General features: G+C 30.2%; 1 protein-coding gene across 1 annotated transcript; it reads right to left on the minus strand.

The window, feature by feature from the left end:
• Positions 1 to 7,604: 7,604 nt before the first annotated feature.
• LOC120124071 (probable protein phosphatase 2C 4) lies at positions 7,605 to 9,638 on the minus strand. Its single transcript, XM_039142827.1, has 4 exons — positions 8,379 to 9,638; positions 8,191 to 8,304; positions 7,844 to 8,108; positions 7,605 to 7,753 (listed from the first exon to the last, which is right to left on the minus strand). The coding sequence occupies exons 1-4, from the start codon at positions 9,591 to 9,593 to the stop codon at positions 7,629 to 7,631; spliced, it is 1,719 nt and encodes a 572-aa protein (XP_038998758.1). The 5' UTR covers positions 9,594 to 9,638; the 3' UTR covers positions 7,605 to 7,628.
• Between the last annotated feature and the right edge of the window lie 4,208 nt (positions 9,639 to 13,846).

Genomic DNA, 13,846 nt, shown 5'->3' on the forward strand with positions numbered 1-13,846 from the left:
CAACCAAAAAAAGAAAACGAGAATAAAACCAGAGATTTCAGAGCAATGAATAAATATCATTATAAAATTAAAGGGAATGAAGGATGAGATATAGAACGAGTTTACTCTTATATTGAGATTGTTATCAGAAATAATAATTTGAGACAAAACTAATTTTAAGAAAATAAACTAAAAATGTTAAAATTCCTAGAAGATAAGAAAAAATAAATGGAAATAAAATACTTATTTTATTTTGATCTATTGATCGAAAACAGTTGAGGTCTATCGCTACTTTCCTTAAGATAGATTTTCAGCCACTCTGTTGGTTCTCGAGTTTGTTGGTCGTCTGTCTCTCAGGATACAATAACTTATGATCGGCTACAGTAGTACATCTGCTTAAATCATGAACTATCATTGCCTTTGACTATCACCCGAAAAACTAAAGAATAGAAAACTTTTTCAAGATAAGAGAAGTTCTTGAAAAATTGAGTTGTAAAATCTATTAAGATGTGAAAAACCTAACATGTTTACTCACTATTTATAGGGGATTTTCAAGAGAGATTTAATCCAACTAAATATCTTTTAATATTCAACATTAAACATATAACAATATATTTTAATTTGAAATATTCAAAAGATAAAACTCATTTTACCATTCAAACTTAAATATATATTATTTTAATTTAAAATATATAAAAGTATATAATTATCTTTAATATTGAAAGTTAAAAAAGTAAAAAATATCTTTTTAAGTTGACATATTCAAAGAGTAATATCCTACTAATATTCAAATTAAATAATATATTTAATTTAGAATGGTCAAAACTCATTTTACTATTAAAACTTAAACACATAATATTTTAATTTGAAATATACAAAAGTATATAATTATCTTTTAATATTTAAAATTAAAAAGATACAAATACCTTTTATAATTGACTTATTAAAAGAGTAATTTTTCTACTAATATTCAAATTAAAAATTATATTTTAATTTGCAATTGTCAAAATGCCTATGAATTTAATATAAATATTAAATACATCAATTAAATTAACTTTTTTTTCCTACAATCCCCACATGAATGAAATTGATGATTTAATCAAAAATATTTTGACACGATGTGGTGATAGCCTCTACAATTTATAGTTGCATAGGATAGGTAGGTGTCCTTCTTTGAATATTCTCTTATGAAAGTATATTTACTTTATTGGTTAAACAGTAGACGCGATGTCCTTGACCTGTTTTGTCATTTGTGTAAACAATGACATACTTCACACAACTACCCCTCATACAAGAATTTACTTTTCATGGGTATGTCCTTAAAGCCATGGACATTTTTCTGGTTATGCAAGAGTTTGAAAGAACTACTCCCAATAGTCTCCTTGAATCGACCCCACTTCACTCCCACATAGATGACTTATGTTGCTCGGCTCACCGCAGCACACAATGGTCATTAAAAAGATTTTGCTTAACCTATACCACTTTGACAACTGTTTACATCATAGGAATGGACTTGGGATAATAAACCCCCATTGTGACCGTACACGGGCTATGCAATTAGGTTGTCCCTTTGAACCTAGATGTTGGGATCTCTAGTCAACAAGGTATGATTTTCCTTCACATAACACCTTTAAATTTTATGGGCTTTAGTCACATTCCTTTAGATGTTTTCTCAACTTGATCTTGATTTAACCCTTAGGTTAGCGGATCCATAATGTTATCCTTGATCTTACAAAATCAACGGAGATAACTCAATTTGAGATCATTTGTCTATGGTATTATATCGACGACGCATATGTCTCGACTTACCATTATACTTGCTAGTCACAGTGTAAACATATTGTGGGCACATGTTTAAGCCATTTAAGAATATCCTCCAAGAAATTCCAAAGCAATTCAACTTATTCTCCAAACTTATTTAGAGCTTCAAACTCAAATTTCACTATGAATCTGGTTATAACCATTTTCTTAAGGATTTCCATGACACTTTTTCTTTCCAATGCGAAACATATTCACTTGTGTCGTTGATATTTTAAATATCAAATTCTAACTAACATCGATCTATCCTTCTAAGATAGTAGGATAGTCAAAGAAAATACAATCCATCATTTAGGATTTGTTTTCATTTATTTTGGTAATATGACAATTACTTTCTCAAGACACCCCCCACATTTTCAAGTGTTTGTATGACACAGGTTTTCAACCATTTCATAACTCATGTGGTGTCTTGTCCTTTTTCTTTCCTGTGGACTTTATTTAAAAGGTAATTAGTTGACAGAACAACTTCTCCCCCCCTCCACATGTTCTGTGACAACTCAGAACTTTTGAGCATTACATTCATTATTTAATTCTTCCACTTTGCTACTCCATTTATTTTAGGAGAATATAGTGATGCCACTTCATGAGTAATATCATGTTGTGCACACTTCTTACCATCTTAATTTGTTTATTAAGTTGGTTTTCAACTTCATGTTTATAGAAAATAAATTTTTCTATATAACTTCGGTTTGCTCTTTTAGCAAATACACATATCAATACTTTTGCTATCATCAATGGAGATAATAAAGAATTTATTCTCCCTTGTCTATGTCATTATTATGAAGTTTAAGAACCTAGTTACTAATAATTTATTTGTACCATCATCTTTCATTTCGTATTTATGGTTCAATTGTACACCTTATATTGTGTATATCATAATACATTCAGGATGTATTTCCAAACTTTAGTGAATCTGATAACAACGTTTATCTCATCATTTCTAATAATAGAAGAATCATCTCACATCTTATGTTATTTGGTCAAATTCATAGAATTTTACAAGTTTCTCATCATGGCTCACAATCACTGATAATCATGATTTCTTTTAATACACAAAACTAGAATTAATAATAATAATACCAACAATAAACCAAAATTAAATTTTGATTTATTCTATCAACAAAATTTAGTTATGAACTAAAATACTGAAACAAATCAGTAACACAGTTGTTACTTTCCAACGATTTCTTTAGAAATCAAATAATATTATTACACAACAAAATTAAAATCTCAATTGATTTCAAATACGAAATCAAAGATTCCAATAAACAGAAAATTAATTCTTGTTTATTTCTGATTTTGTTATCGGACAGAATCAAATATTCTGAAACAAAATCAGTAACCAAAGTTACTTCTACGACAATTTCTGTTATACAAATTTGTCCACTTTGAGATTTTAGCAAACATGTTAAAACGAAAGGATAAATCCCTAAATAAATTTATTTTCTATCTCGTTTTCCATGATATCTGAATCGTTTCAAATTAAGAAAAGTAGAAGAAATAGTTCCAAATCGTTTCAGATTAAAGGGAAATATTCAAATTTCACCTACCTGATTGACTTCATCGTTTTTAACCAAAACTTGAATTATTGATTATCTTTATTAACTTCACCATTGTTAATCAAAACCTAAACCATCAAGATTCAAGGTGTGCCACCACAAAGTGTGTAACAATAGAGATCTTGTAAAGATATTAAAATCCAATTATTTGAATCCCTACACAGAAATTAATGGAGTCATATCTCACATTAAAATTAACTTAAAAAATATTCCTTAAAGAAATTGAAATCATAAATTCAAAATTTGAAGGAAACTTATCTTTGGCGTAAAATCTTCTTGATTTTCGTCCAATATTTGTTTTGTCAAATTTTTGACACTTTCTTTGTACACAACAAGGATTAAACTCACGAATTTTATATCATCTAAAAAAATAAAAGAAAATCAAATATGTCTTAAGATTGTTAGAAAAATTGTGCAGATTAATCCAAGAATGATATAGAAAAATAACAATGAATAAATAAAAGATAGAACGAGTTTACTCTTATCTTGAGATTGTTATCCGAAATAACAATTTGAGACAAAATCAATCATGAGAAAATAAACCAAAAAGGTTAAACTTCTTAGAAGATATGATAAAATAAATGGAAATAAAATGCTCATTTTATTTTTATCTATCGATCAGAAACAGTTGAGGCCTATCGCTACACAGTTTCCTTAAGATTTTCAGCCTCTCATTTGGTTCTCGAGTTCGTTGGTCGTCTGTCTCTCATGATACAAAAACTTATGATCAGCTACAGTAGCACATCTGCACAGATCACTAATGATCTTTGCCTTCGACTATCAACGGAAAAACTAAGGAAGAGAAAACTTTTTCAAGATAAAAGAAGTTCTTGAAAAACGGAGTTGTGAGATCTATTAAGATGTGAAAACCCTAACAAGTTTGCTCACTATTTATAAGAGATTTTCAATAGAGATTTAATCCAACCAAATATCTTTTAATATTCAACATTAAATAGATAACAATATCTTTTAATTTGAAATATTCAAAAGATAAAACTCATTTTATAATTCAAACTTAAATATGTATTATTTTAATTTAAAATATACAAAAGTGTAATCATCTTTAATATTTAAAGTTAAAAAGGTAAAAATACATTTTTAAGTTGACATATTCAAAGAGTAAATATCCTACTAATATTCAAATTAAATAATATATTTAATTTGCAATGGTCAAAAGGTAAACTCAATTTACTATTTAAACTTAAACAAATATTTTAATTTGAAATATACAAAAGTATATAATTATTTTTTAATATTCAAAATTAAAAAGATAACAAATACCTTTTTAAATTGACTTATTAAAAGAGTAATTATCCTATTAATAATTAAATTTATTATTTATAGTTTAGTCCTCATTTTTGCCATGTTTATATTTATGCTTGTTAAATTTATGTAACTTTACTTTGATTTGTCATGTATATATATATTCACATTAACTCCATATTATATATCTATTTCACATGCCTTATTATTTTGCTTTATGTTTTTTAAAGTGTGTTGTTTCTATATGCAAGCATATATTTAATCTTCCATTGGGTAGGATATTTTGTAGTGTGCTTGTGCGCGTTCATCATTCTTCATGCGTAATCGACTTCCGAATTTATTTTAAAATGAATTTTTAATTAAACGTAGACTATTTTTATCTTTTAAAGGAAATTCTCAATCTTTTTTAAAAAATGTATTAAGGTGTTCGACCTACCTAATCCAAATGTCGATATCGACTCTAAATTTATTAATTTTTTAAAACCGAACTTCGCCACATCGTTCTGAATTCAATATACAATCTTCAACATATTTACGATGACAATGTTCCTGTTTCGGCCATTCATCCGAGACCATGAGCCCGGGTTCCAGAGGTTCATATGGTGGGTAGAGAACACCAAAAGCCTTTGCCAATCTTAGTATACATCATTGGATCATTGATAACGAACACCCTGTATTTCTCGTAATTCTTCCTGTCATGTTGAGCTCAGTGTTCGAATTAAATTTTTATTTCTCCGATAATGTCGTGACTCGTGAAATGCTAAAATGTCCTTTTTTATGAAAAATAATGTTAAAATGCCTTTAACCAATCAGCATTGGTCTTCCAGTTTGGTCATATTCTAACAGTGAACCCAGGACCAATCACCCATGTCATGTTTGGATGACTTCTTAAAAAGCTGCCAAAAGTTCCAGAAATGTCTGTTTCCTTGCATTTATAAACTAAAGCCAGTTGGACAAATGAGACCAGTGTATTAAGTATGTATAGAGTTTAAGGACAAATCAGTAAATCACTATCATATACAACTAAACACATTGATATGAATTTTATATTGGATAATATGATATCATAAATTTTAATAAAGGGAAAATTATACAGTTGGCTCCCAATTACCCAAAATTTTCATTTTGGTTATCCAAATTCAAAAACTTGAAAAATGACCACTAAATTTGTATTTCATTTTCATCAATTTACTTACTATATTAGTTGACATTCATAAATCCCGATATTAGACAATCAATTATTGGCAAACTTCGTGTGAGTCTAATAATTTAAATTCTCCTCCTCGCTTAACCCTATCTCTCTAGGGGTGTTTTCGTGATAATTTTTTTTTGGATAACTCTATAGGAAACATATATTCTTATTTGGTCAAATACTTAGTGACAAACTATTTTGTGCCTTATCATACAGTATTTCTGAACATGTTCTAAATTTAGATGACTAAATATATATATATATATATATATATATATATATATATATATATATATATATATATATATATATATATAATTAAGAAAGCAACTATATAATTTACTCAATTATTATAAGTAATTGGGAGAGTTTAAATTATGAATAAATTATAAAATCCATCATTGAACTTTCTTCTTACTCATGATTTGGTCACTAAAGTTTTAAATTTTCAATCTTAATTGCTAAACTTTTAAATTACTTCTATTTTGTCACTCCATCGTTAAATAGTAAACGTCGTTAGTTACTGTATGACATATCTCACAAAAACAATATCATTTTGAAAAAGTCAAATTTACTCTAAAATGATACTATCTTGGATCTCTATAAAATCTATTTTTATCCATTTTTATTCGTTTCTTTTTTTCTTGTTTTTTTCTTCCTCTCTTTTTCTCTACATCTACCCAGATCTGGGTCACTGTTCACCTTGACCATTATTATTGACCATCGTTAACAATAACCAATAACTCTTAAAATCTTACATCAAACTTATTTCTCTCTCTAGAACATGAATCTACTATCTTTTTAATCTGAAAACACCTCAAACTCCATAAATCTTGTGTCATTATTTCTCTTCTCTTACAAAACCTCCATTTTCCAATAACTATTTTGTTATATGATTGAACCACCACTTGAATTATACCCCCAATCCGTATGAATCCAATATTTTGAATCCAAATCATCCCATATTTTATATACATACATAAACAGTGTCACGCTAACTTCATTTTCATCCCATGAAATAAAACGGGTTACCTTATTTTTCTTCCTATTCCTCACTTCCAAAATAGTCCAATCTTGGGTAACAAAATAAAAACTTTTCAATCACAATTTTAGTATAACTAATAAAAATTATAAAATAAGTTATAAGATGAACTAAATTGATGTAATACTTAAATATGAGGGTGAAGTTAAGTGTGATGATAACAGTGAGAGTTTGGGGTTAAGGTTTAGAGAATAGAGTATAAGCATTTAACTTTCTACTCTAAATTTTATGTTGCGTAAATATTAATAAAATAAATCACACCATAGAAAAATATTAATAAAAACATACCGTGCCATCACGCCTTTGGTTGATGATTGAAGCAGGAACAACTTGAAAGTTTAATGATTAAATTGAAATTTTTTGAACTTTAGTGACCAAAATTGGAGTGAGAAGAAATCTTAATGATAAATTTTGTAATATACCCTAAATTATAATTTTTTTTCATGCATTGAGTGCGTAATGACGTAGTTTACCATTGGTCAAATTTGCTTTAGTAGAAACCAAACTTTAAAGAACACTGTAGTACTTCAGCTTAGAAGATTACAGTGAAAGAGATGACAGAAAAGCAGTTGAAGAACTTAGACTCAAATAAAATAGGTTTTGGTAGGAGAGTAGATATAAGATGACTTCACCATTTTGAAACAACTTCTGGTTTTTGAACTTTAAAATTTGACAGACTTTTTCGATCCAATATTAGAATTATCATATGATTAGAGGCCAAAAATCCCACCTTTAAATGAAAAATTCCTACATCAACAATAGAAGGAAATGATGATTATAAACTATTTACTGATGATCTCCATATCCTTCCTTCCAAAGAAATAATGATCACCGAAACATCATCATGGTAGATTCTCCGTTCCCCTGATGGGATCTCAATCAATTCATGGAAATCAAGACCTGCAAAAAGAAGGAAATTTATAAACAAAGCAAGTTCAGTTAGTTCTTTAGATGATGAAATCATGTTTTTACCGGAGACAAGATTTGTACCAGCTTTCTCGGCGGCCCGAATTAGTACTTCTTCGATGAGATGTTGTGCCGGATCGCCGTCAGGAAACGAGGCGGTGAACCATTCGATTTGGGAAACGACTTGTTGATTTGTTAAGTACTGATAGAGTCCATCAGATGAGAGTATCAAAAATCTGTCATCGGGGCTTAGTTTATAGTGATAAAGTGAAGGAGATGATGTGATGTATGGTGATGTTCCAACGTAATTGATTCTGAAAATTTCACACAAAGCATCGTTCCATTTAGGCTGCGAACAATAATCAGACACATAAATCAGTCCCAAATTCTTCATTTTCTAAGCTTTGGTCTGTAATTGATTGTTCTTTTACCTGTTTGAGAAAACCAGCACCAAAAGCTCGAGTGACCTTCAAGTAGCCTTTCACTCTTTCATTAACAACTGCTTCATCATCATCTGGATGTTCTTTCCGGATTCTCTCAACTTCCTGGTAAAAGAAAAGAACATTTTTTAAGTTAATTTGTGAAACATAAATGTGAAATTTTGAAGAAAAAAGGTTACCTCTTTAACATCTGAATTGTGATCCATTGTGAGCTGGTGTGGGATCAAATTGGAAGACTGTGTCTTTTGTGCTATAATGGCTCTGCTATCCCCCAAATTCATCACATATATATCTTCTCCATTCATCAACATCACCAAAACACAAGACCCCATTGCGTGTAGCTCTGGTTTTAAATCGGCCATCTTTAAGTAAGTCTCTTCGGTTTTGGTTAAGGCCTCGGAAAGTGCTTTCAGAAAATCAGAATGTTTGAATCTTGACGCTGTGGAATTCATCGAAAGTTCAAATCTTTGACGGTCGCAATCGCACTTCCATTTCTTCGAATCGAATCCCATTGCTTCATCGGATTCGGCCTTGCCATTGTTCCATGAGATCCCTTTAAGCACCTCGAAGACGGCATGGAAGAGATTGTTAAGCAAGTGATCAGGAGCATCAGGGCCACTGAAACCATCATAAATTCCGACGAAAATCCAACCTTCTTCTTCTGAAACAACGAGATGGGTTCGGTCCTCACCGGCTTTGCCTTGTGCCCATTGCAAGTTCTGGCTTTTCATTGAAAGCCGGTAACCATCACCATCATCGTCGTCGTCCTCATCAGTTTGATCGCCATGATCATTAACATTCAAACTCTTTCCACTGCTTGGATTGTTAGTTTCGGTTTCTATAGCTGACGAAATTTCTTTCTCCGAGACGAAAAATAGTGCTCTCTTGAAACTCTTGATAGAAAACGAACCTTTCTTCTTTGACTTACTAAAACTGCCATCAGACAACCTTTTGTTGAACTCAATAATCGGGCTCGACAAGAACCCACGATCCATCGGTGCCGACCAACAATGGGAGTTGCCACGTGGCACCGGCTGTAACGTAAGGGAAGCGACTAGCTCGGAGCTTTTGAACGTGGAGGAACGATCGGGTAACGGGGATGGAACCGCCGCCGCGAACGGGACCGTTGTTAAGTTGGCGCCAACGGAAGCTCCGGAGATGGAGCTAAACGTCGTCGTTGTATTGGTGGAGGAGGAGGAGGAAGAAGAAGAGTTGATCGAGGAGTGGTTTTCGGCGGAGGAGAGAAGGATCGGGTCGGGCCGGACGTAACAAAATGAATGTCCGATGAACTCATCGGAGGGGTGAGGCATAACGTGAGAGGCCATCATCATTTCATGGCTTCCGGCGCCATTGAAAGAACAGCATTGGCTTAGCTTTCGAAAACTGTTTCCCATGATTCAGTGCTCTTTTTCTTTCTTTCTTTCTTTCTTTCAGGTTGTTTGGTTCTATAGGTTTTGTAAGAAGGAGATGACGAGACTGCAATAAAAGAACAAAAAATTGGAGAGGGAGTTGACATTTGAAGGGAGAGGCTTTATTTGAAAGAAGAAAAAGAAGAGGCTCACACCGAAAGGGAGCTTTATTTATTTAGTTATTTATTGCTATGTTTATAAAATAATACTGTGAACTGCAAATTGATTTACTTTACAAATTAATGGAGGAGTTGACCCTCTGAGAGTGCGTGGGTGAGACAGAGAATAAAAGTGATTGAGCATATCTCAAAGTCAAAGCCTTGCGATTCGTACAAGTGGATTTTATAACATAAAAAATATAAAATAATTTAACATTATCGGAAATAGTTATATATTTACTTATTGGGTAAACTACATTAGGTAGTCCTATAACTTTTTTGTTGCATAGGTGGGGTTAAGTCGAATTTTTTATCATCTTGACCCCAACGTGAAAAATAAACACGCTCCACTCGACCTAATCCAAACTTGATCTATTGATATTTCATCAACTTTGTACATTCTATGAAATTTCAGATCATATCAAATTAGGAATTTTTCATTCAAAACTCCGACCCAATTCTACTTGCCCGTTTGAAACCTTTTATATTGATCTTGATGACGACAATACATTTTCTCCCCATTCTGCTGTTAAGTCGAGTTAGAGCGTATAATCTGACCTAGACCTTCTACACCGGCTATTTTCTATCTTCCAATATGGTAAAGAGAAATTAAGTAATTTGAATCAAAAGAAGGAAAAATAAAAACTTTTCAATCACATTTTTAGTTTAATTAATAAAAATTAGAAAATATGTTAGAAGATGAACTAAATTGATGTAATCCTTAAATATTGAGAGCTAAATTTTTAAAATTAAGATCAAATTATAACAATGAGTAAAGATTAAGGACTAAATTTGTTATTATGCTAATATTATTAATTGTGACGTCATCTCCCATTAAAGAAAAAGGATCAATTTGTTACTTATGTTAAACCAAATTATCATTTTTAACTTTTCATAGTTAGAAGATGCAACAAAAAAGTTTCTATAGTTGGAGGATTATCTGTGTAGTTTACCCTTATTTATTCTATTTAATGTTTTTTTTTAAAAATTGTATAAAGTAATAGAAATTTTAATATGATTATTAATTGAATTAATTTTTTAGATTAATCTGGAGTAATTAAGTACAAGATCGTTTGGTTTGTACGAATTAATTTTTACCGACTCTTTCACTAATCGAATCCGAGATCTTAAGGAATAACAATAACTCATTTACCACCGAGATTGTTTGGTTCTTACTAACTAATTTTTTTATAAACGGAATAAAATTATTTAATATTTTATCAAACACAAAAATAAATAAGTATTAGAAAAATCAATATTTTGAAACAGAAAAGAGGGAAAACTGGTATTAGGTACATCTAATTTTGATCATTATGAAATTATCCCCCAAGTATTAATTTCTTTTGTTTTGGAAATTTCAACCTCTTTTAGCATTTTCAGGAAAAAATAAGACTAAAACGTGCGAGCGCTAAAAACTTGGCAGTGGGCATATTTGTCTGATTAAACTAAATCTTTTTCTTAATCAAGTGCATCAAAAAGATTTTCTTAATTGGTTTATGCTATATTTGCTTTCACATTTTAGAAATAGATATTAAAAATATATTTATTTTTTTATGTATATATACAATTACACATATATTATTATTAAAAATAATTTTAACTTTTCTTAATATAATCTACTATAATTTTAAAAATAATTTTGATTATAGGGTACTGCTTTATTAAATCCCTCTACTATTAAAAGTTACAAAATGGTCATCCGACTATTCATTATTTTTCAAAAGTCATCATTTTCCATTAAAAAATTGACAGTATTCTGAGCAGGAAGTTAACATGTTGATTGTGATATGATAAAATATGATCTCAGAATCTCAAACGACTATCATATCTCAAACATCATGTTAACATCCAACTTAGACAATCGTCGTTTTTTACGAAAAAAGTAAATGGTCGAGTGACCATTTTGTAACTCTTAATAGTCGAGGGACTTAACAAAGTAACATTCTATAGTCGAAAGATTATTTTGTGACTTTTAATAGTCGAGTGACTTAATAAAGCAATACCTTACAGTCAGAGGACCATTTGTGTATTTATCGTTTTCTTATTTACCATGATTTTAAACATTTCTTACAATATAATTAATTTATTTTTATTCTCTCGTGTATTCGAAACCTTCTAAAACACTCTATTTCCTTTCACTAGAGTTATTCCTTTTCAGAGGATTAGAACTAGATTTATAATTTATAAAAGAAAAGGAAAAAAAAATTGAAGTAATATTCGATCGACTGTTTTTGTATCAATAGTATCTGTTTTGAATCAAGAAGTGACCAAAGTGTTATTTCACTTTTGCTTTTGGGGTTCTTCGATCTTTTGTGACCACTGCCCAAATATTCACCTCTAAATTTTCAATATTCATGCCTAACAAAAAAATCAAGTCTTATTGAAGAATAAATAATTTTTACTGATTAAATTTTTGTATTAATAATAGTAATTTAAATTTAAATCAAATACAGATTGTTTAAGATTCATACATAACCAAAACAATCAATTTTTGTATTATATTATAAATAAAAATTTAAATATAAATAAAATCCATTTATATTTAAATTCATTGTTTAAAATTTTCAAAAAAATTGTTTGATAATTCAATATAAATTATAATACTTTGTATGTTGCTAATAAATTAAACTTAAAAAATTCCATTTAAATTACAAACAATAATATAATATCTAGGGGTGGCAACCAGGTGGAGAAAAACCGAAAATCGTGGGGATCAAACTGTTCATATTTGTTTACTCATGTTTTATTAGGTCATGAGTTCTATACTCACTAGGAACACTCTTATTTCTTCCCTAAAATCTCCACTTTCCCTCTTATCTAGATAGGATTGAGATTAGATTTTAAATTTTATAAAAAACTAATTAGGCTAAAGGGTCCTTTTAAAAAATAATTAAGTTAATATTATAAAAGAGTATATTATTTTTTAACAAATTAATGTTATAGAAACGTAAATTATTTTTGTTATTACAATATTACATGTTTTTTTTATCTTTTTAATGCTGAGTTGGTGATTGCGATTCCCTTTTTCCTCTATCCTCCTAAGGCTCTTCGGTTGATGGAAAATACACACTGTTAACCCTAAATTAGGGGTGTATTCGGTTCGGTTCGGTTCGGTTTTTTACCAAAAACTGAACCGAACCGAAATAAACGGTTTTTTAATATTTAAACCGAAACCGAAACCGAAACCGAATAGTTAAAAAACCGAAAAAATCGAAACCGGTTTTTTCGGTTCGGTTCGGGTTTTTTAACGGTTCGGGTTTTTCGGTTCGGTTCGGTTCGGTTTTTCGGTTTTTCAATGAAAAATCACTTGAAACTATAATTTTTTTTACAAAAATTGCCTATTCGGTTCAATATGGAACAAATGGGTTCCATATGGAAAACCCGAACCGAACCGAATCAAAAAAATGAAGCCTTTAAACCGAACCGAAAACCGAACCGTTTAAAGCCAAACCGAACCGAACCGAACCGTTTTACTCGGTTCGTGTCGATTTTTCGGTTTTCTCGGTTTCGTTACTCACCCCTACCCTAAACGACATGTTTTGGGTTTCTCATTTCAATTTACGTATTATTAGTTTATAATCATTTTTTTCATGGCATTCTCCTCATTTCCATTGTTTTCATGGCAGCTAGACTTTGGCAAAGTTCATCCGTACCCGATTATTCGAACCGATTTACCTGATCCGAGACTCTAATATGATAACCTGAAATTGATTTGAAACCCGAAATAAATCGAATCGAACCGAAACAGACACAAATTATAATTGAACTAAAAGCAACCCGAATCTAAAGCAACCGAATCAAAAGCAACCCGAATCGAAAGCAACCCGAATCGAAAGCAACCCGAACCAAACGTTAACTAAACCGAAATTAACTCAAATTTAATTTACTCATATTCGATCTGAACCGAACTTTGACCCTATTTCAACCCGATAATTGAGTCTAAGTGAACGAATAATTTATTTATTTATTATTATTATTATCTATTTTTAATTAGATAAATAGTATAATGCTATATATTTTATACTCATTTTATATTATACAACTAGTTAATCACCACCTTTAGTATAGTTTAATAATTCA

The sequence above is a fragment of the Hibiscus syriacus genome, unplaced genomic scaffold (genome assembly GCF_006381635.1).
Source record: "Hibiscus syriacus cultivar Baekdansim isolate YM2019G1 unplaced genomic scaffold, ASM638163v2 tig00110410_pilon, whole genome shotgun sequence".
In the NCBI taxonomy this organism is placed as follows: domain Eukaryota; kingdom Viridiplantae; phylum Streptophyta; class Magnoliopsida; order Malvales; family Malvaceae; genus Hibiscus; species Hibiscus syriacus.